At 42.4% G+C, this 21,267-nt stretch overlaps 2 protein-coding genes across 20 annotated transcripts in view; one reads left to right on the top strand and one right to left on the bottom strand.

Annotated features, from left to right (window-relative positions):
* LOC129185846 (receptor-type tyrosine-protein phosphatase gamma-like) overlaps positions 1-3,251 on the bottom strand; it is a 453,526-nt gene extending 450,275 nt beyond the window's left edge. For all 12 annotated transcript variants that reach the window (XR_008572146.1, XR_008572147.1, XR_008572145.1 and 9 more), the window contains exon 1: positions 2,861-3,251. Coding sequence is in view for 8 of the 12 variants with exons in the window: in XM_054783372.1 (XP_054639347.1) it covers positions 2,861-2,945 (85 nt within the window). In the remaining 4 variants the exon portion in view is untranslated. The remainder of the gene's footprint in view (positions 1-2,860) is intronic.
* Positions 3,252-13,962: 10,711 nt separating this feature from the next.
* The window catches only part of fhit (fragile histidine triad diadenosine triphosphatase), a 210,850-nt gene continuing 203,545 nt past the window's right edge, over positions 13,963-21,267 (top strand). For 2 of the 8 annotated variants that reach the window (XM_054784104.1, XM_054784099.1), the window contains exons 1-3: positions 15,100-15,174; positions 19,387-19,422; positions 19,530-19,566. In XM_054784104.1, coding sequence (XP_054640079.1) covers positions 15,115-15,174; positions 19,387-19,422; positions 19,530-19,566 — 133 coding nt within the window. In that variant the 5' untranslated portion in view covers positions 15,100-15,114. Of the gene's footprint in view, positions 15,175-17,176; positions 17,236-18,428; positions 19,046-19,386; positions 19,443-19,529; positions 19,567-21,267 lie in introns of those variants that run through there. The other 6 variants (XM_054784102.1, XM_054784105.1, XM_054784103.1 and 3 more) reach the window with 6 other exon arrangements.

The raw sequence follows: 21,267 nt of genomic DNA, 5'->3' as shown, positions 1-21,267 counted from the left end.
GAGGTTGGACGTAGTAGGTTTACAATGAAGTTTCCAAAAATGGACCACCTGGAGCAACATTCCCACTAGCCTCCTGGAAACACTGGAATCATGCATACCCAAACCAATATTTGAGGTGATTAACAAGAATTCCTCAGCTACTCATTACTGAGTCCTTTTTTCAACATTTTGTTTCTATTTTAGGGCAGGTTGGGTTTTTCTGTGCTATGGTCTTAAATTTTTGATCAGCTAACGAACAATCTATTTCAATGTAATGCTTGTTTGCTTACTTCTTTTTTTTTTCTTTTTGCATTTTGAAGCTCTACTTAGAACCTCCTTAAGGTCCAAAATGTAAATACTTGCAATGTGTCACTAAAATTTTGATCATGAGTGTACACACTCCGCCAGCTGACAGGGAACCCTGCTTATTACTGTTTCCTCACTTACATGTGACTCAAGTCAGACGCTCCTCTGACACAATATCAGAATTTTTGCATGAAATGTCCTAAAAATCCAGGAAATCTTTATTTGTAAGCGCCTTTCAAGGAACCAAGGACACTGTAAACCCGGTTAAAAGCAACTCACACATAAAATAATACAAAAAATAAAATAAAATAAAAAATAATAACATTTTCTTGAGGAAAAATTGCTGAATATGTACATTCCCTGATCAAATACACGGCCTCTCGCCTTAAGTGCCTAAAGTCTGAGTGCACTCAAAGAGTACTCTGGATGGCGGACTGAGCCTGCCAGTTCGTGTTTGTCCGCATGTGGCCAATAATGTAATGTTGCAGAAACATTGATTATACACCATGACTTTCCCCAGCCTGTGTAATGTCAATGTAATGTTAAGTATAACATTATTTCTGTTAACCCGACATTAAATACACAGTAATGTCATACGCTGAGGTACTCCACCTCATCCTGAAGGAGCATGCGTGAGCTAGAAGTTGCTTGTCATTGCTGCCCTTCCAGAGAGGGGAAAACACAGCGTTTTTGTATGTTTTTTTGACAGCAGCACCAGCTGGAGGTAGATTTAGCAACAAGTCACATTAAAGATATTTCTATACTCAGCTGAATTAATGAATTTGACCACCAAGATGGAGGATTATATATCCAATTTCACCAGGAGGTGATCCGACTTTTACAACAACAACACAAATGTTTTTCAGAAATAAAAAAATAAACTTCTCACTTCACACCGGTGAACATCCAGGGAGCGGACATAGAGTTGGTAGACAGCTACAAATTCCTGGGTGTTCACCTTAACAACAAACTGGACTGGTCCGTCAACACCCACGCCCTCTACAAGAAGGGCAAGAGTCGCCTCCACCTGCTGAGGAGACTGAGGTCCTTTGGTGTGTGCAGGACTCTTTTACGGACCTTTTATGACTCTGTGGTGGCCTCAGCCATCTTCTATGCTGTGGGCTGCTGGAGAGGGGGCAGCACGGACAGGGACAAGAGCAAGATCAATAGGCTGATCAGGAGAGCGAGCTCTGTCCTGGACGGTCCTCTGGACTCCGTGGAGGAAGTGGGGGAGAGAAGGATGTTGGCTAAGCTGACATCCATCATGGACAACACCTCTCACTCCCTACATGACACTGTGGGTTCCCTTAGCAGCTCCTTCAGCAGCAGACTGTTACACCCACGGTGTAAGAAGGAGAGGTTCCGCAGGTCCTTCATACCGACCGCTGTCAGGCTCTACAACACCTGCACCACTTGAACCATGTTGTAGTCAATATGTATTCTTTACTTGCGTATCGTGCTTGCTGCTGTAACAAGTGAATTTCCCTGCTGTGGGATTAATAAAGTACTATACATACATACAAATGGGACTAAGAAGTATTCTAGACCGCACGGTGGTCTAGTGGTTAGCATATTGGCCACACAGTCATAGTGAGGAGATCGGGAAGACCTGGGTTCGAATCTCTGTTGGGCATTTCTGTGTAGAGTTTGCATGTTCTCCCCGTGCGTGCGTTTTCTCCGGGTACTCCGGTTTCCTCCCACATCCAAAAACATGCATGTTAGGTTAATTGGAGACTCTAAATTGTCCATAGGTATGAATGTGAGTGTGAATGGTTGTTTGCCTATATGTGCCTTGCCATTGGCTGGCGACCAGTCCAGGGTGTACCCCGCCTGTCGCCCGAAGTCAGCTGGGATAGGCTCCAGGATACCCCCGTGACCTTAATGAGGAGAATCGGCATAGAAAATGGATGAATGGATGGAAGAAGCATTTGAAAGCAATGTTTTCAAGGAAAGTGAATTTTCTTGTTATCCCTTCCATACAAAACCTGTATTAACAACAACAACAAAAAAAATCCAAAGGAGTCAATGCCTCACCAGCTAAGAATTATATTTAGAAATTGTTAAATTCTTCACATACAAGTTTGTTGACAAAATAAATACTTTTTTACATTTGCCTCAAATATTTGTCCTTCGTTTTATTTGACTATAATCCTGATAGAATTATAGGACATCACAGGATTTTTACATTTGTTTTGGGATCTTTCCGCTTCTGCCTTCAGGGGTCGCCTCATTGAGTCAATAGCATGTTTGATTTGTCTTTTTTGTTTTTACAATGGATGCCCTTCTCGACACCCCACATTTATCCACGCTTGGGACCGGCTACTGGACATTTGGACACTCAATGCCAACAAGGGAAGCATGTAACATTACACCAGCAGGACCACACAATCAATTGCAATTGCAATATTCCAAGTAAAAGTATCGGCATCGGCCACTGGCTCTGCATTTACTTGGTATCGGACCAATAACAAACTAGCAGGTAAAACAGGCAAATAGATTTTGCATTTCTCCGTCCTAATGTAGAAAGTATACACTGTTACAGAACACAGCCAAGTACGAAAGAGATTAAACTTACCGGGATGACACTCTGTCCGGAGAAGGATGGAGGAAACGACCAGGAGGAAAATCCAGCAGCTACACGTTTGCAGGAACGTCCACATGATAGAAATAAGAGTTGACTTCCTCCCTTTTGGCGTTCAAACCGGCGACAGGGCAGAAGTGAACGCGGATGCGAAGAAATGCTCTTTCACATCCAGTCTTTGCGTCCGATATTCCTCAATTAGAGCACGGCCAACAGTACTGTGCATGCATGTGACACCTGCGGAGAAAATCTTCGTCCTGCAGTCACAGAGAGGAACGTCAATGCTTGCTTTGTGGAGAAAATGCGCTACATGGTTCCTCCATCCATGCAGGAAGTCTGTCAGACTTTAAAACAGTCTTCATGCGAGGAAGAAGATGAGAGAGATGGGGAGAGACAGGAGAGAGAGAGAGAGAGAGAGAGAGGGAGAGGATGGGGAGAGGCGAGGATAAAGCGGAGCCACTCCTCTGGATCCTAGCGCCTGCGAGAACACTGAAGCACACACACAGACACGTCATTGCTGTTACAACACCTTCCAAAAGAATACTTCTGGATCCATCTATGGGCACCATGGAAGCAGTTTTAGTGAAAGAAGATCTGCATGCAGTGCTTAAATGAGTTGCACTCACTCACAGAGGAAACTTGCGCGAAGTCCAATCAATTGCAATCCAAGTTCAATCAATCTGAGGACTTTTTTTTTAAATCATACTACAGTACTCCTGCAGGTGGCAGCGATGCATATTACTGTACAAACCCCATCATCGAGTCCCCATCATACCTGTGAACATTTGCATAAGGGAAATGTTCTGGAAAATAAGGGAAATTCTGATCTTCCACAAGTTTACCGCTTTAATACTCAGAATTAGAACAGGCTTTATTGGCCAAGTATGCTTAAACAAAGAAGGAATTTGACTTTGGTTAAATTGGCTCTCACTGTACATACACACAACACCTAAAAAATAAATCATTGATTAAGAAGAAATTAAAGAGTAACACTGAGATGTGCAAAAGGGATAATAATATAATGACAGTGCAGTTCAGTGGGTGTGTGATTAATAAACCGGGATATTAGCTGCATTTATTTATACAACAGACTGCATTTACATTAAAAGAAAAAAAATAGGATTTACATTCACAGTATTTTTTGGGGGGGGGGTCAACACTGATGTGTTTAAGTGTTGATCAGAGTGACGGCCTTGGGGAAGAAACTGTCTCTGTGCCTGGTTGTTTTGGCGTACTGTGCTCTGTAGCACCTACCTGAGGGGAGGAGTTTGAACAGTTTTTGACCAGGGTGTGAAGTGTCTGGAGGGGAGGTCGGCTAATTTTTTCTGCTGACTTGATGGCCCTTTGGAGTCTGTTCCTGTCCTGTTTGGTTGCAGATCCAAACCAGACAGTGATGGAAGTGCACAGAACAGATTAAATAATTGCGGTGTAGAACTGGAACAGCAGCTCCTGGGGCACACTGAATTTCCTGAGTTGTCGTAGGAAGTACAACCTCTGCTGGACCTTTTTCCGTACAGTGTCTATGTGAGAGGATCACTTCAGGTCTCGAGAGATTGTGGTTCCCAGAAACCTTAAGGTGTCCAAATTAGACACTGTGAGGGGTGTGAAGGAGTTTTTTTCAAACCTGGTGTAGAAGGTGTAAAGGTCGTCGGCGAGTTGGGGGGTTTCCAGAGGGTGGGCGGATGGTCTCCTGCAGTTGTTGATGTCCTGCAGGCCTCTCCAAACTGATGCAGGGTTGTGGCAGCAAAGCTGTTTTTTTGTTCCTCAGTGTAGCTCCTCTTAGCTACCTTGACCTCCTTTGTCAGGGAGTTTCTGGCCTGCCTGTACAGGATCCAATCCCTGCTTCTGTTAGCCATCTCCTTGGTCTGACGCAGCTGCCTGAGTTTGGGTGTCAGCCACGGTTTGTTGTTGTATGTGCAGAAGGTCTTGGTGTGCACACACATGTCGTCACAAAAATACTCACATCTTTGTGATGAAAACATCACTCGCAGGCTCAGCTTCATCCCGAAAACTATCTGCGTGGCTGACACTGACAGCATTGCTCCTGTCAAGACCATCTGGCTCCTGTGTGTCGACGTATGTACTTGGGACTATGAAAAATGCTGACACCTTCGGTAGTTTTGATAAAAACCGTACTTTCCTCTCTCCTTCTCCGCTCCACTCGGGTAACTCCGCTTCATCTTCCTCCACACCGCGCCAACAACTTTGTTTTTGCCGTCGTCGTCCTGAATCAATCTGCACATGCACAGTTACATGGAATAATCCATTGCATGAGTCGAAACGAACATGATAGGTTACGCATTTTGATGTAGTTTTAACCACTTGAATTAAGACTAACAGTAACAGTGACTCTAAAGTAGTTTTAAGTAGTACTTTTCCTTCCTGCCCTTACCCAAGGGTGGGGTGTGGGGGAAGGGGTGAGGCTTAGCGATGACCCCGTGGGCGGGGCAGTTTTTTGGTCCCAGGGCGGGACCTTACTGCCTAGCTCATCTCCCTCCACTTTCCAGACACTACTTTACTCATGATTGGGCATGGGACACATGCTCAGGCTTCATCACCCTGTAGTTGGCCACCTTTGATGAGGGTGTCTAATGTTGAAAGGCCGAAACACCCACTGATTCAAAGGTACACTACTAAACCTAATTATTTTATGAGGAACTAATGTTGTGTGTAGCGCAACAAAACAAAAGTTCATCATTCATGGAAAATGAAAGAGACACTATCCATACGAATAAAAGGCCGTGCCTGGTAAATAAATGTTGCTATAGATGACATACTAATTTGATATATGCAAAAATAATTTTGTTTATAAATTGTCCAAAGAAAAGCAAGAAACGGCGCACTAACGACATATTAGCGCTGTGTCTTGTAACCTTAATCCCTAGAATTATTTAATTGACAACCTGATGTTTGTTATGATTAATATTAATCAAACACAATATTATCATGGTTATAATATAAAATGATGACGTATTCAAGCGCTGTGTTGTGTTTTTCATTATCTTTTAGTCGGGATACTATACACTGGTGTGTAATGGTGTTTACGACAAATGCCAAATGATATCCATCAGTGTCATGTCAAATAACACTTCCACAAATGGTTTAAGTCAATAACAGCCTGAGCAGTCATCATCCCCCGGGTCCGGTGGTTCAGGCACAGTAGGGCCGGTCAATTAGACCTTGCTCTTCGGGAAAAGAGGCAGAGCCTCCTCTATAGCTGAGAGTTGGTAGGCCAAGGGAGGGCCCTAGACGTCTCACCTTGAAAAGTAACCACAACAGTAGGCCGGCCTGGACAAGTCGCAAATATTGAGAATAACACAATGGAAGCTGAAACACGTTTGTATGCGTCTGCAGTTGAAATCGTGGGGAAGGAAGTCACAAATATTCAGATCTGAACATCTTTCATCCGAAGCTACAACCGTAAGGGGAAGCACGTCGGTAGTCAGTGCACCTGTTGACCAGTCTAGTGTCGCGGGTAAGAAGACCAAAAATATAGACAGCCATGGTGATCACATCTCCGCCTAGTCCAGTTCAGTGAATGTTCTCTAATGACACCCTGACGCCAAATGAGGAAGCTGACTCTACCTTGAACAGATCCTGCCTCCTTCTTCCAAGTTTGCTGGTATACTCTCCTATACACCCAATCACCAGGTTGCACATCTTCGGTCGATCCTGAAGATAGTTCCCTTTCCAGGACCTCTGGTATCAAGTCAGACACAAATCGTATAGCATTTTGCAAATCCTCCACATAACTCTTGTCCTCTATCAAATGGGAGAAATTCTCCTTGACAGGAGTGCCATAGCCGGCCGGCTTGGTGAATGTGCTATGTGCTTTGTCCTATGATGGGAAAATGTACAGTTTACAGGTATAACTTAGGTAACACATTATCTTATTAAGTGAACTACTTTTTTATAGCCTTTTGTAGAGCTTCAATTCTTGTATCTGAGTACATGTTGTACATAGTGGGCCCTGCAGGAGGTTATCTGTAGCCTGGGGGTAATAAACAGTGCCAGAGGAAGTCACTCTTTATTACTAGTTCCCCCCCAGGACAAGGCGGCATCAGGAAGTCCCTTCAAACATAGTTGACCTCGCAGTCAGGAGGGTATCTAGCATGGGTGCGACAAGCCGCGTAAGCTAACCCCGATATACAAGGGCGACATCAGGGGAGTGAGTGACAAGAATGTGTCTTTTCTTTTACAATGTAAATCATTTGCATGCTACGGGGTATAAGAGTTTTAGCCAAGACGCCAGACATCTGCAGACTGCAGCCATGCATGCTGTGTGTTTCTGTATGTTGTCTGACCTCCTTTGCAAAAGAAAGAAACTGGGCAAACTCCCTGTCTTTATTTCAGGCATTCTCTTTTCTTAAATAATTTTTTCCACAACAGTCCTGTGAGGAGTTCATGAGGTGACGAGCCTGTCGTCTCATTTGGGCTTGACCGGATGGCAGACAAAGCCAACGACAATGCTTGCACCCAAGTCATTTCAGTTGAGTCACATCGTTTAGCTAATTGTGGGATGCAGGGATGACACACGGGCCTAAATTTATATTGGATGGCAAAAAATCTTTTCACCTCTCCTAGTGACTGAGAAGCGAAGGGGGTGCCATTGTCAGAACGAATGATAGTGGGGAGGCCATACCTTGGGATCAGGTCACAAACCAGCCAGTCTATGACCTCTTTTGCTGTCTGTTTTTGTGGGAATGGCCTCCACCCATCTGGAGGAGGTGTCTACAGCCACCAGCAGGTAGCTATAGCCCTTTACTCGCTGTTGTGAGGCCGTGACAGTGAAGTCAACTTCTTTCCAAGGGCCTGAGGGCGCTGGAAATGCTCCCACCCCCAGCTTGAGAGTTGTTTTGGGGTTAAATGATGAACAACTTTCGCATGTACAGTATCTACATAATATTTACAAACATCTGACATGTCCGGATGCCACCACTGCTTCTTTATCATCTCTGTCAATCTCCTCCCTGACTGACGTCCCCTAACATGGCCTTCCTTGCACAGCAACAACAACTTTGTTGACACAAAAACATATCCATCGTGTGACCTCCAGATGCCAGTTTATGTGCACTTGCTGGCATCTTTCGCTAACCATGCTTGTTGTTCCTGTGGAGCTGCTTCACTTTGCATGTCAACTAATCATTTAAAGCTCAACGTTTCATCGCTACAGTCATCATCTGGTAATCTGTACATTTATTTACATAACCTGCTGCTGCCTTAGCAGCAAGATCAGCAGCATTATTCCCTCTGGCAATGCGTGAGTTCCCCACCTGATGTCCTGGGCACTTGATAATGGCCTCTGTAGCAGGGAGGGCTAACGCTTCCTGCAGCCTAATAATGTGTTCAAGATTTTTAATGGGCTTTCCAGTAGATGTCATGTAATCTGTCCTCATCCAATGTTTTAACTCCGTGTGTACGGCTTTGGAGTTATAAGCCGAGTCTGTGTATACAGTGGGGCAAAAAAGTATTTAGTCAGCCACCAATTGCGCATGTTCTCCCACTTAAAAGATGAGTGAGGTCTCCAATTTTCATCATAGGTATACCTCAACTACCTCAACCTCAACAAGACCAAAGATCTGTCAAAGGACACCAGAAACAAAACTGTAGACCTGCACTGGGCTGGTGCAATTATTAGAAAATGGAAGACATACAAGACCACTGATAATCTCCCTGGATGTGGGGCTCCACGCAAGATCTCACTCCGTGGGGTCGAAATGATCACGAGAACGGTGAGCAAAAATCCCAGAACCACATGGGAGGACCTAGTGAATGACCTGCAGGGAGCTGGGACCAAAGTAAAAAGGCTACCTTCAGTAACACACTACGCTGCCAGGTGCCTGCAGTGCCCCCTGCTTAAGCCAGTACATGTCCAGGCTCGTCTGAAGTTGCTAGAGAGTATTTGGATGATCCAGAAGACGATTGGAAGAATGTGATATGGTCAAATGAAACCAAAAGAGAACTTTTTGGTAGAAACTCAACTTGTCGTGTTTGGAGGAGACAGAATGCTGAGTTGAATCCAAAGAACACCATACCTACTGTGAAGGATGGGGGTGGAAACATCATACTTTGCAGCTATTTTTCTCCAAAAAGACCAGGACGACTTATCCGTGTAAAGGAAAGAATGAATGAGGCCTTGTATCGTGCGATTTTGAGTGAAAACCTCATTCCATCAGCAAGGGCATTGAAGATGAAATGTGGCTTGGTCTTTCAGCATGATAATGATCCCAAAAACACCACCCAGGCACGAAGGAGTGCCCTCATAAGAAGCATTTCAAGGTCCTGGAGTAGCCTAACCAGTCTCCAGAGCTCAACCCCATAGAAAATCTTTGGAGCGAGTTGACAGTCTATATTGCCCAGCGATTGCCCCAAAACATCACTGGAGATCTGTGTGGAGGAATGGGCCAAAATACCAGTAACAGTGTGTGGAAACCTTGTGAAGACTTCCTCAAAACATTTGACCTCTGTCATTGCCAACAAAGGGTAGATAACAAAGTATTGAGATGAACTTTTCTTAGTGACCAAATACTTATTTTCCACCATAATTAAATAAATTCTTTAAAAATCAGACAATGTGATTTTCTGGATTTTTTTTTCTCATTTTGTCTCTCATAGTTGAGGTATACCTGGTGAGGTATATATCTTCCTGAGAAGACTGAGGAAATTTGAAGTCCAGGACCACAAGGCTGGCAAACAGCTTTTACCCACAGGCCATCAGGCTCCTCAACGAAGCACTCGCACACGCCACACGCAACACACGCACACACTCATAGCACTTTATTTATTTATTTATTTGTATTATTTACTTGTATTAATGTCTCGTCTGTTGTTGTTGCTTAATTTATTGGTATATATGTTTATGTGTTTATGTTTCTTATGTTCTTATTCTTTCATTTGTTTTCTTTCTTTTCTTGGGAGAATGAACAGAATAAGATTTTCATTGCATGGTATAACTGCTGTTGTACTATGCACATGACAATAAAACTCTCTTGAATCTTGAATCTTGAATACCTATGATGAAAATTGGTGACCTCGTTCATCTTTTAAGTGAGAGAACGTGCGCAATTGGTGGCTGACTAAATACTTTTTTGCCTCACTGTATGTTCGCTATCGCTCCCTCAGTTAATTCACATGCTCTGATGACGGTCATCATTTTTGCAATTTCTCCCTAACTCGAACGGAACTCCATAGTCCCGGCCGGAAGGCTAAGCCCTCCGTCACGCCTCCTCTCATCAATCACCATTCACACAAGCTGGTCGGCAGAGACGTATGGCACGCTATGTCCCGAGCGCTCCGCTTAAGTGGTGGTCACATAAGGAACACACACCAGACAGCCTACTTTGCAGACAGTGGGTTCTGTTAGCACCATTAGGTTTCCCCCACTCGTGCTTTGACTGTCCACATCACTACACTCACGTAATTTATTTTCACACAACACAGTAAATATAAACAAGAAAAATTTGGTTCCGGTGCCCCCACAAACAGATTTCTTGCTCTTTCATTTTCATTAATGTCAGATTAGAACACCCTCCCCTTTTCACCCGCCCTGCGCACAACACTATTCATAAAAGGTGAGAAGCTTTCGGTGCCAAGGCCTTTAAAACTGACACCTTTAACTCAACACACACAAATGCTAGTTCCGCCCAGTAGTCGGACCCTAGCATAAATCCTCGGTATACCAAGATAACTATCCCACCCTATAGTCGGTCTATAGCAGGGGTCACAAACTCGTGGCCCGTGGGCCATTTTGCGGCCCGCGACTTGTCTTCAAAGATTACTGCAATACGGCCTGCGACAAGCCAATATTATTCGTAGGATGCACATAAAAGCCTATACTGAACTAAGAGTGAGTGAGTCACTTCAAAAATGTGGTAAAAAAATTCCACCCATTTTCTATACCGCTTGTCTTCATTAGTGTCACGGGTAAGCTGGAGCCTATCCCAGCTGATTGCAGCAAAATATACACCATGAAATTATTTATTTATTTATTTGGTTCACCTAATCACCGTATCGAGATATTATTGTTATTGTGAGCCATGTATCGCGTGTCGTATTGTGAGATGACCCGAGATTCACAGCCCTACTCCCAATACTTGATGCGGCCCAGCCTCACTCAGACTCTACCTCCAGCGGCCCCCAGGTAAATTGTGTTTGAGACCCCTGGTCTATAGTTATTAAACTTTTGAAATATTCCAGACATATATTAGATTAACATAACATCCACAACAGTTAGTCTATTCAGCAGAGCATATGACTGCAGAAATTTGGCGAAACAGGTTTACTGCTTACCTTTAGAAATTTAAAGAAGCGGCTGCTGGCTGAAAGAGAAACTGTGAAACTGTGTAAGATCTCTTGGGATCCCGGACGAGCCCCCAGTTGAAACATTTGAGTTTGTTTTTCCCGAGAAGAGATCAGTCAAACACATTTCTGTATTTTCAATTTTTTGGGCAAGAAATTGTCTGGAAGATAGGGTTAGTACAAAAGACACAGCGCTGGACACCTGCCCTTCATAGGAGGAAGCCGGAAGGTCTCAAACTAGGAAATTCCTACCTGATTATACTATTCTTGAGTCCCGCCCACGCAGGAGAGTTACTCTCTTCTCAGGGGCCGCCCACACGGAAACGTTATCAGGTCAAAACGGCAAAGTATTTGATAGTTTCAGCCTTTCATCCACACGAGAACGGTGCTGTGGGTGACCAGAAACAGTATTTTTTTAAAACAGTTTCCAGAGTGGGAAAATCTGAGAACGCCGGCTTGTCTTTGTTGTGTGTACAGGCAATACGAAAACGATGATGTCACCGACTCACCGCCAACTCGTTGCCGTCACGTGACCAGAAGTGCGCTCACAAGACAAACCAAACTATCCGAATATTTCGACAAACATGACTCACCCCAGTCGACATTCTCCTCATATTTTCTGAAATAATTCCACTTCTTGTAAGTCTTGAAAAGCAGAAGATGACAAACTTATGCGCATGCGTGCTTTTTTTTCCTATGGTTTGGTGTGTCACGTAGTTCCGCCCGCGTGTTTGTACACAGCTCTGCACGTAATTGTGCTTATGTATTACATAGTTTTCACTCAAGTGATTTGTTCCCGCCTGGATGCAACAATTTACTAATCCAGCACAGTATGGACGCAACTTGTTTTCAACCCACCAAAATAAAAATCTCAGGAACGTTCCCGTGTGGACAGGGCCTCAGTGGATCAGTGTGCGAGAATATGTGTAGTCAATCAATGTGTGTATGCTCTACGTGTGCAGGCAGCGGCGAGCTTGATAAGGTTGCCAGGCAATCTGGAACAGTCCAACCAGTGTTTAAGTCTACAGTACTTCTGTTGTATAATTCTAGTCAACTTTAACAGTTGATAACCTTTAAATGAATGAGGAATAAATGTCAAATATCTACTCAGACTAAGCACAGTTGTGTCTTACTTACTTACGCAACAACAGTTGTTACATACCAGCGGTCTCTCTGGTCTCTCGTTACAATCATTTCAGTAGTGGCGTCTCTTTGCCAATTATTTACTCTGTACAACCACTCATATGTATGCTGCATAGTTATCAAAACAAGTCAATCTTGCATCATATTCATAGCAGGGATTTGAAAGACATGCATTTTTAGCATCATCCTAAAAAATTGTCATACTCTTTGATAAACACGCATACAGTCAGGGGATGCTTACTTAACAATATATTCTCAAATAAGACAAATTCGACAGAACACCTCCCACACCATCATCAGGGGTGCAGGCAGGACTAAAAAATGGTAGAAAACGCCACTTTCCCAAGGGGTCGATTTTCTGCCATTTTTTCAGCCCCACAGGCTGTTGGAAAATCTAATTCTTTCAGGTCACTTAAACTTTTAGGGACTGGGAGGTGGGGAAAATGTCCACACACTAAAAATAGCAGAAAATAGCAGAAAATGACACCTTCCCGAGGGGGTCAATTTCTGCCCTTTTTTCTGCCCTGCGTCTTTTCGCAAAATCTCATTTTTTTCAAGTTTCTTCACCTGCACTGTTCTGGTACGGGAGGTGGGGGAAGCCTCCCACACCCTCATGACCCAGCATGACCCAAATAACGCAGAAAATGCCACTTTTATGAGGGGTTAATTTTTTGGCCTTTTATTCTGCCCCAAAATCTATTTTTTCACATTGCTTGAACTGCACTGTTCTGGTCCAGGAGATGGGGCAAAACTCCCACGCCCTCAGTGGGGGTGCCGGTAAGAAAAAATGGCAAAAAATGGCACTTTTCTGAGGGGTTGATTATTATTTATTTGTTTCAAACATGCTATCCAATAATGCAAGACAATACAATAAGTTACATTGTAGAAATCATCACATGTTTACATTTGTACAGTTCAACATGCCTAAAAAGGAGTAGGAAGAAGCAGAGCTTATTTATTCCCCTTCTCCACGTTTATTACTGAATCAAATTCATTCACACCATGAGATATTTTACAATGTTTCATTTGCTTACATTCTGTCATTTAAAGTTTGTTCACCTGTGTAAAGAAAAGCAAGGAAGATATTGATACAAATAAAATATCAACAGGAATTTTTTAAAAATCACAGTACAGTAGTCCTTCGCCACTACGTGATTCGAATTCAAAAATATATGAATAAATTATGCTGGTTTATAGTTGAATATAGCAAATTTTACTAGTTTTTTGCCTAAATGTAGCATTTTCAAGAATACAAATGGCTAAATTATGTAAAATACAAATATAAGGCATTTCATAAGACGCATTCAAAGAGGTAATGATATGTAGTATTCTACACTGGTCACTAGGTGTCAGTAATGTTTGGTGAGACACACACAGACCAGACTTGATTGCCGGAACAACAGGCTTTTATTGAAGATTTGAATGATCTCACAACAGGCACAATAATCCCTTATACAAACATGGGAAGGAGTCCATCCATCCATCCATCCATCCATCCATCCATCCATCCATCCATCCATCCATCCATTTCCTTCCTCTTATCCGGGTTCGGGTCCTGGGGGCAGCAGTCTCAGTAGGGAAGTCCAGACTTCCGTACTTCCGTCCTCGGCCACCTCTTCCAGTTCTAGCTCCTCCTCCTCCACCTGCAAGTCAGGAAGCAGCGTTTTCTGCAGCAAGCCATGAAGCGATGCCCGCTTCTTCTACTACTTCTTTGCCGTTACATCAGGTCATCATCTCCTTCTTTTTTGCGTCTGGCTTAGACGTCATCTGCTTCTGCTCCTCCGTCAGTTCCCGTGATAGTGTCGAATTTCCCACTCGCCAGACTGCTTCGCCTGGAGTTCCTGTCCTGGTGTCTCCCACACGCCAACGTGCTCCTTCCTTGGCTCCTGTCCTGGCGGCCTCAAACCTGGCCGTGCTGGCCGTCCACAGTTCCTGCGGCAGAAGCGACGATTCTCAACCTGTTCACGCAAGCTGCACCATCACGCGATCCAGCGTTGCCACCGGACACTGCCTCACTGTGAAGACGCCGGCCTGTCATCTGTGTTCGTCGTGTGGTGGAGGGGTGTGCGCCGTTCCTCCCTCCACCCACCCTTGATTTTTCACAACTGTGGAACAGCTGACATCTGTTCCGTGGGGGGAGAGGTAAACTGTCATGTTCCACAGGACAGGAATTATCACTTTCTGTCCTACGCTCTTATTTTGGAATGCTGCACTTCCTACTGTGTGGAGGTTGTAGCTGCTTTACCTCAGTGGAATTGTGCACAGCTGTTTGCTATTGCAATTAGTTGAGTGTATAAGCCCAGCGTCATTCCATGAACGGGGCTGGTTCATTGATTCGGCTTTCTTGGCCTGTGCTGTCACTTAAACGGTCTACTTACCTGTTGTTGCTGCCTTATCTATCATTTATGTTTGCACAGAGCCTTTTTCCCCTCTGTCACTTTTTGTTGTTTGTTCCTGCACGACTGTGAGTACAGCACTTGCTTAATTAAAAGACTTTTATTTGCACACTGCTGCCTCTGTCTCTGCATACCAGGGGTCAAACAGTCGACAGCCACACCACGTTTCCTGACACACACAGTGAAAAATGAAAGGATGCAATGACTACTTTGATATTTTTCTAAAGTGTGTAGATGTCATCATCTGTTGTGCTGCTCTGCTGCTGCCTGTCTGTGTGTGGTTGCAGTGCACTGCCAGCAGGCCTGGGAGGAGCCACCTGCACACACCTGCAGCTAATTTCCCAGCCACTTCTTAAGCAGCACACTCATGTCTAATCCTTGCCAGATTGTTACTTGCTACTAGCCTGTTCCATGTTCCTGTCTGCGTCTTGTAGTTCTCGACTCGTGTTACTTTCTGGTCACCTGTGTTTTGTGAGTATCATTCCCTGCTTGGCTATTTTAGCAGCATGATTTTCTGTTGTACTTTTTGTTATCTACTTCCTGCTAGTTGTCGCAGTGATAGTACCACTGTTCATTTTTGTTTTTCCATTTTTTCCCTGCTAGTCTGTAAGCAGTGCCTTTTTATTTTTTGAATATTTTTCCCGTGGCTTGCCTGGAGTTTTTTGTTGCACTTTTACCTTTTTTGTTTTTTGCATTCTGCTCCCTGTGAGTCACTTTGTTAAACGTTTGTTACACGGACTTGTCTTCCTTCTGCTTATTGGGATCCAGCACATTGGCTAAGGCCAACCCTGACAGTAGATGTGCTAAGAAGTTATATTTCAAGAAAAACTGAATCTCAGCTTGGTGATATCGGTGAAAAAAGCCTATTAGTATCAACTTCTGTTTTTGATGTTTTTTTTCCTCAATTTTGCTGGTGTGTTAATTATTTAAAAACTTTCTTCTTAAATAATCTTCGTAAATTTTCTAAAAAAATTTTGACCTCATTTTCGTAACATAACTTTTTCTGCAACCTCCATCCATTTTCTATGCCACTTATCCTCACTCAGGTTGCGGGGGTATGCTGGAGCCAGCTGACTTTGGGTGAGAGGCGGGGTACACCCTGGACTGGTGCCCAGCCAATTGCAGGGCACATATAGACAAACAACCATTCACACTCACGTTCATACCTATGGACAATTTCGAGTCTCCAATTAACCTAACATGCATGTTTTTGGAATGTGGGAGGAAACCGGAGTACCCGGCGAAAACCCACGCATGCACGGAGAGAACATGCAAACTCCAAACAGAGATTTGAACCCAGATCTTCCCGATTCCCCTGACTGTGTGGCCAACATGCCACCATTGTTTTGTTTTTCCAAATATTACGAATTTAAAAATGTCTTTCTTTAATATTTCAACTTTAAGCTACTAAAATGACATTATTCTCATTTTTGAGTTAGATTACATATTTTTTCTCTTAATATTTTGACTTTATTCTTGTAAAACTACTGCTGATTTTTCAATATTTGCTGTGGTTTTTTTATTTTTATTTGAACATGCATGCAGGTTACAATGGAAAGCATCTCATGAATCATTTCACAATTCCACATGCCCAAAAGGAGTAGGAAGAAGCAAAGCTTATTTAATCCTACCCCCCATCTGTTCCACATCTTGTGCAGTACATGTTATTCACTTCCTGTATTCCATATAATATTATTTCATATAATCAGTGTAATAAATAAATAACAAGCATGACAGAACAATAAATATAATGTTACATACAGTATATTGTACGTGGTCATTGGTACAATCATCACTTCTACTACCATAGAAACAATGACACACATCAGTGGCTTTCGGGCTTAAGAGGTCATATTCAGTTTATTTTGGGTGCAGTAAGGGAGCACAGTGCAAAACAAAAACAGCTTTTATGATTTTTAAAATAAAACATAAAATTGCAAACTGCTGGCAGGTAATTCTCCCAAAAATACAATTCTAAAATAAAAAATAGCATACAGACAAACGGAAAGATGCTGGGGCCACTTTGATACATTTTGTATATTAGAGCTGCTAAAATGTAAATATATTGTAAACAATTTTCATAAAACAACCACATTTAGCGTTTTCTCTTTACAATATTCTTCAAGAATATTTTGTCATTTTTTTTGTATAGAATATATACCACTACAATAAAAACACACTCCTGTCGTACAGGATCAGTGAAGAACATCGTGGTATTTTTTTTTACGTCACTACCAGCAACCAGTGGAGGACTGCATCAAACAACACTATTTGATGAATACAAGTAGTAACTCTTCATCTGCTCTATTTGTTTGTAATGTGTCTTCGCTTTTATTTTCTATTTTTATTATCTTGTAGCCTGTAAGCGCACCATCCGTTTTACTTTTGTTTTTGGGACTTGTAGTTTTTGAAAAGTACAATGCTCAAGGCTTCAACTGGAACACCGGTGATTAAAAACTACGTTACCCACAATGCAACGACGCGACAGTTTGCTTTCCCGGATATACGGTAAGCGTGAAAAGCACGAGCCGGGTGATCGAACTTCCATTATTCATTTTCGAACTTAGAATGAATGTAACTGTTGTTTTTCCGTTGTATTATAATTGGTGTGTGTTACTATTGTCTCCTGATCACTAATGACGTTTTTGAGATGTGTAACGTACATTATTACTGTGACAACGGCATTAAAATAGTAGAAATACCGCATTTGCTTTGTGTTATATCTCGATGTCTTTTAAATTCATAGTTATTGTGGTGTACGTCTTATTAACATACTCGTCAAGTGTTTTATAATGCTTCTGCTCTTACCCCATAACCAGCTATAATGACAAACACTTGAAATGTTTTCAAACGTGTCCAATACAGCTTTTCGCTTGACTTGAACACATCAAAGTACAGTATAGGAAACATTTAGGAGTGGTTGTCATGTGACAGTCATGTGACTATCCCGGGATATGGTTTCCCCGAAATGGCAACGTGTCAGGTTCATTTTCAAAAGCTTTTTTTTTTTGCCTGTGATGCTTTAACCGTGACAAATATTACAATTCAACTGTTCTTGCTATATTTCTTCAATGAATTCATATAAAACAAGTTCGTTTGGTTATGGGCCGTCGAATTGCGATGGAAAGCAAAAATGATAACAACAGTGTCACTCTTTCAATAATTTTCAGTCAATATATGTCTTTACTTCAATTCAAAGTACATTTGTGCTCCACAGAAAAGTGTCAAGTTGACTTTTCAATACATTTAGCATGAACAATGTGACATGTGTAACCTCGCACGTCTTTGACAAGACATGAATGAGTCGCAAGCTTGAACGTAATACCATACAGTATAATATGTATAATATGTAAAGAGAAAGACTACAGGACATTATTTATTTGTTCATTTTCTAAGGCTTAGCCCAATGGTGTTCCAAGTCCTGGGCCATTTGCACCCCGCGGCTCGTTTTTTGATGGCTTGTGGCATATTTGAACAAAACAGCAACAAAAAACACATAAACATGGCCATACGAAGGACGGGAGAAGAACAAAAACATTCAATAGAGAATAATTATAGTTTTGCATGCACAAAACATTGCAAAAATGAGGAATAAAATGGCTAAATTAACATTCAACATTACTATTACCTTTGTTAAAGACTTGTTGGTGATCACATGAATGAGTAGAGAGGGGATGGAAGAGTCACGCGGATGCGGTTTCATTCTTGTCCGTTACAAAGTTAACTTCAAAGCGTGGCCGGTTAGAGCTCTACTGTATGCTTGCGCACTGGAACTTGATCGTAAACTTCAGCAGCAGGTGTAATCATCATTACGCACACTGGCCTGCTTCACTTTCTGTTATGTGTCTCCCTTAAACCATTCCCCTTGTTAACTAGGAACCTCCATTGTAACAGACGCTAACTTCGTACTTTCTTGAATTCCATCGGGTTTCTCACCTTTTTTTATCAAAGTTTATCAAAATAATAAAAGCACAGAACATACGAACAAATATACAGTGCACTTGAATGCCTCATCAGTGCATTGCGTAGAAAGAGTTGTTCGTTGTTCTGTTAGTGTGAACAAATAAACCAAACACACACTCATTATCAAGATATTTAAAGGATTCCCAGGCTGGAATCTGTCTATTGTGTCCCCAATCTAAAATAACCATTATCCATTCTTCACAGAGTCTGAGTCACCACCACGTGGATACAGTGTTCCCTCGCTTATTGCTGTTCAACTTTCGTGGATTTGCTGTTTTGCTGATTTTTTTTTTCTTTTAGTGCTTTTTTTTTAAATTACAACGTATGAACGCTGTTACAGGACGAGCCTGGCCCTTTAAGAAGAATTGCATTGTGGGAAGTTGAGTGTCTGTCTCTTCCCTCTCTCGTCTGTCTGTACCGCCCATTGTTTTCTGCGTCGTGATTGGCTGTAGACCATTGTCAGTCAATCTCCTAAGTTTGCCCATACAAATACATATAGCGTAGCAAAACGCATATCCTCATCATCATTTTTATGTCGAAATTGATTGAAATTAAATATGTTTTGTAAACTACATGCACAGTATATTATTCAGTATGTGTACATGGCCACACTTTAGGGGCACTCTCTATATCACTATAATCAGACCCACACTCACTCAGTTCTTCCTATTTAAAACCCTTTACCGTCACTCATTTGACTTTTTTTGTGTGTGCTCACAGAAGCTACGACTCGAAGGTCGTGAGGTCCCAGTTGAGGTATGGAGAAGATGGTCAGGGTATGACCTCAAGCTGCATATTGATGCTCTGCTTCACCCCTTTGGTGATTTTCACATAAAAAACGTCCTTACTTCTTCCTCTCACAGGCAAGTAGAGCCCAGAAGCAAGAAGTCATTTTGTCAGGTATCTTGACAGCACACAACACATTGCTACTGCACCAAAAAGTACTTTATATGTGTCAAAATGTTTGAAAGTTTTTATTGTCTTGAACACATTTGGTTAGTCTGTTAGTATCGGGCGGCAGTGGTTCAGGAGGTCAGCGGGTCGTCCAGAAACTGGAGTTTCGAAACCCGCTTCCCCTTCCCTGTCACTGCTGTTGTGTCCTTGGACAAGACACTTCACTCACCTTGCTCACACTGGTGTATAAATGTGAAATCATGTTTGATGTTGGTTAGAGAGGCCTGCAGCCACGTTTCAATCAGTGTACCCCAGTTAAACATGTAGCTTACTACCACCAGTGTGTGACTGCGGAGTGAATGAATAATGGCTTTAACTGCTAAAAAATGCTTTGAGTACAATGTTTCCTACAGAACTGCAATCTATTTCTGGTGGTGAGTCTAATTTGCATAATTGTGCCACGTGCATTTTTTTTTTTTATTCTAAGAAAAACGTTATATACTCCTAATCAAAATTTTTAAGACCATTTGAAAAATTGCAAGAATTTACATTTTACATTGTTGGATGTAGCGTTTCAAAATGCAAAAAGAAGAAATTGGAGTGAGACAAAAAATCTTAACATTTTGATCAGGAGTGTTTGACAGGTGCAGGTGAATTTTGAAATGTTTTCGAACATGGCATTCATGACCTAAGCATGAGCCACACATTGAAACCAAAGCTAAAAATGATACGTTAAAATAAAGTAAATACGTACCTCTCAATGTCCAACCGTCGTTATGGCGATGCTTTCTGTGTCTTCAAGGGTCTGCACAACCTTAGTCTTGTTCCAGTGTGTGGAGGAGTCGCCAAATTGCCCCATTTTCTGTCACAGAAAATTGCCTCATATCAGCTGCAATGAAAACAACTTTGCTTCTCGTTATTGCCATGGTGTCAGCGTTGCCTGGCCCTTAGCTGTTTTCTTCACAGGTGCAGTTGATTTTAGTAGCCAGCTGTGGTGGTGTTTGCATAGTGCTTGCTTTAGTCGCGCTGTACGCTGCAATTTTCTTACAGAGCTTAGATATTGTCCATGTCTTGTCTGTCACTTGGTTGCTTTTTACTACAGTATTTCAACTGGGTACCCAAAATGCTGCCACACAAACAATATAAAAGTGGCAGGGGCATCTTCAATGATATAATATTTTCAGACGGCGACGCCATTCTGGCTGTCCTCGATAGGCTGCTTCCCCTTCTTTTTTTGACAGTTTCTGGCAGTTTAGATGTAGCAAAGGCACATTACCGCTCCCATAGGTCAAAAACAGAAGTTGGAATAGCTCACAGTTGGATAGGCTTCTGCCTTGCAAAAGAAGAGCTTTTGTCTTAAAGGAGAAATATTGTCACTTTGTAATCTCACGTCACACCCCGAGAGGTTACCATATCATTGCATAATCAAACAACCTGCTTGTGATTTGTGTTGACGTCCGTGAATGCACCTCGCCTGTAGAGTATGTGGAAGTGTTGTGTGGTTGTGGCGAGTACTCTGAGACTCTGTGCAAGTTGTAATGCAGCACATAAATATTGGGACATTGTCAAAATTGTCACCTTTTTTGGCTCTAAACATCACCAAAATGGATTTGAAATGAAACATGCACTGACCTCGGTGCAGAATATCAAACAACTTGTTAAAGGTTTGTGTACAAGCTTTCTATGCAGGATGTAGTGGAAAGCACT

Source organism: Dunckerocampus dactyliophorus, chromosome 8 (assembly GCF_027744805.1).
Source record: "Dunckerocampus dactyliophorus isolate RoL2022-P2 chromosome 8, RoL_Ddac_1.1, whole genome shotgun sequence".
Lineage (NCBI taxonomy): Eukaryota > Metazoa > Chordata > Actinopteri > Syngnathiformes > Syngnathidae > Dunckerocampus > Dunckerocampus dactyliophorus.
The sequence above is the reverse complement of the archived record's forward strand: the minus strand, read 5'-3'. Positions and strand labels throughout refer to the sequence as shown.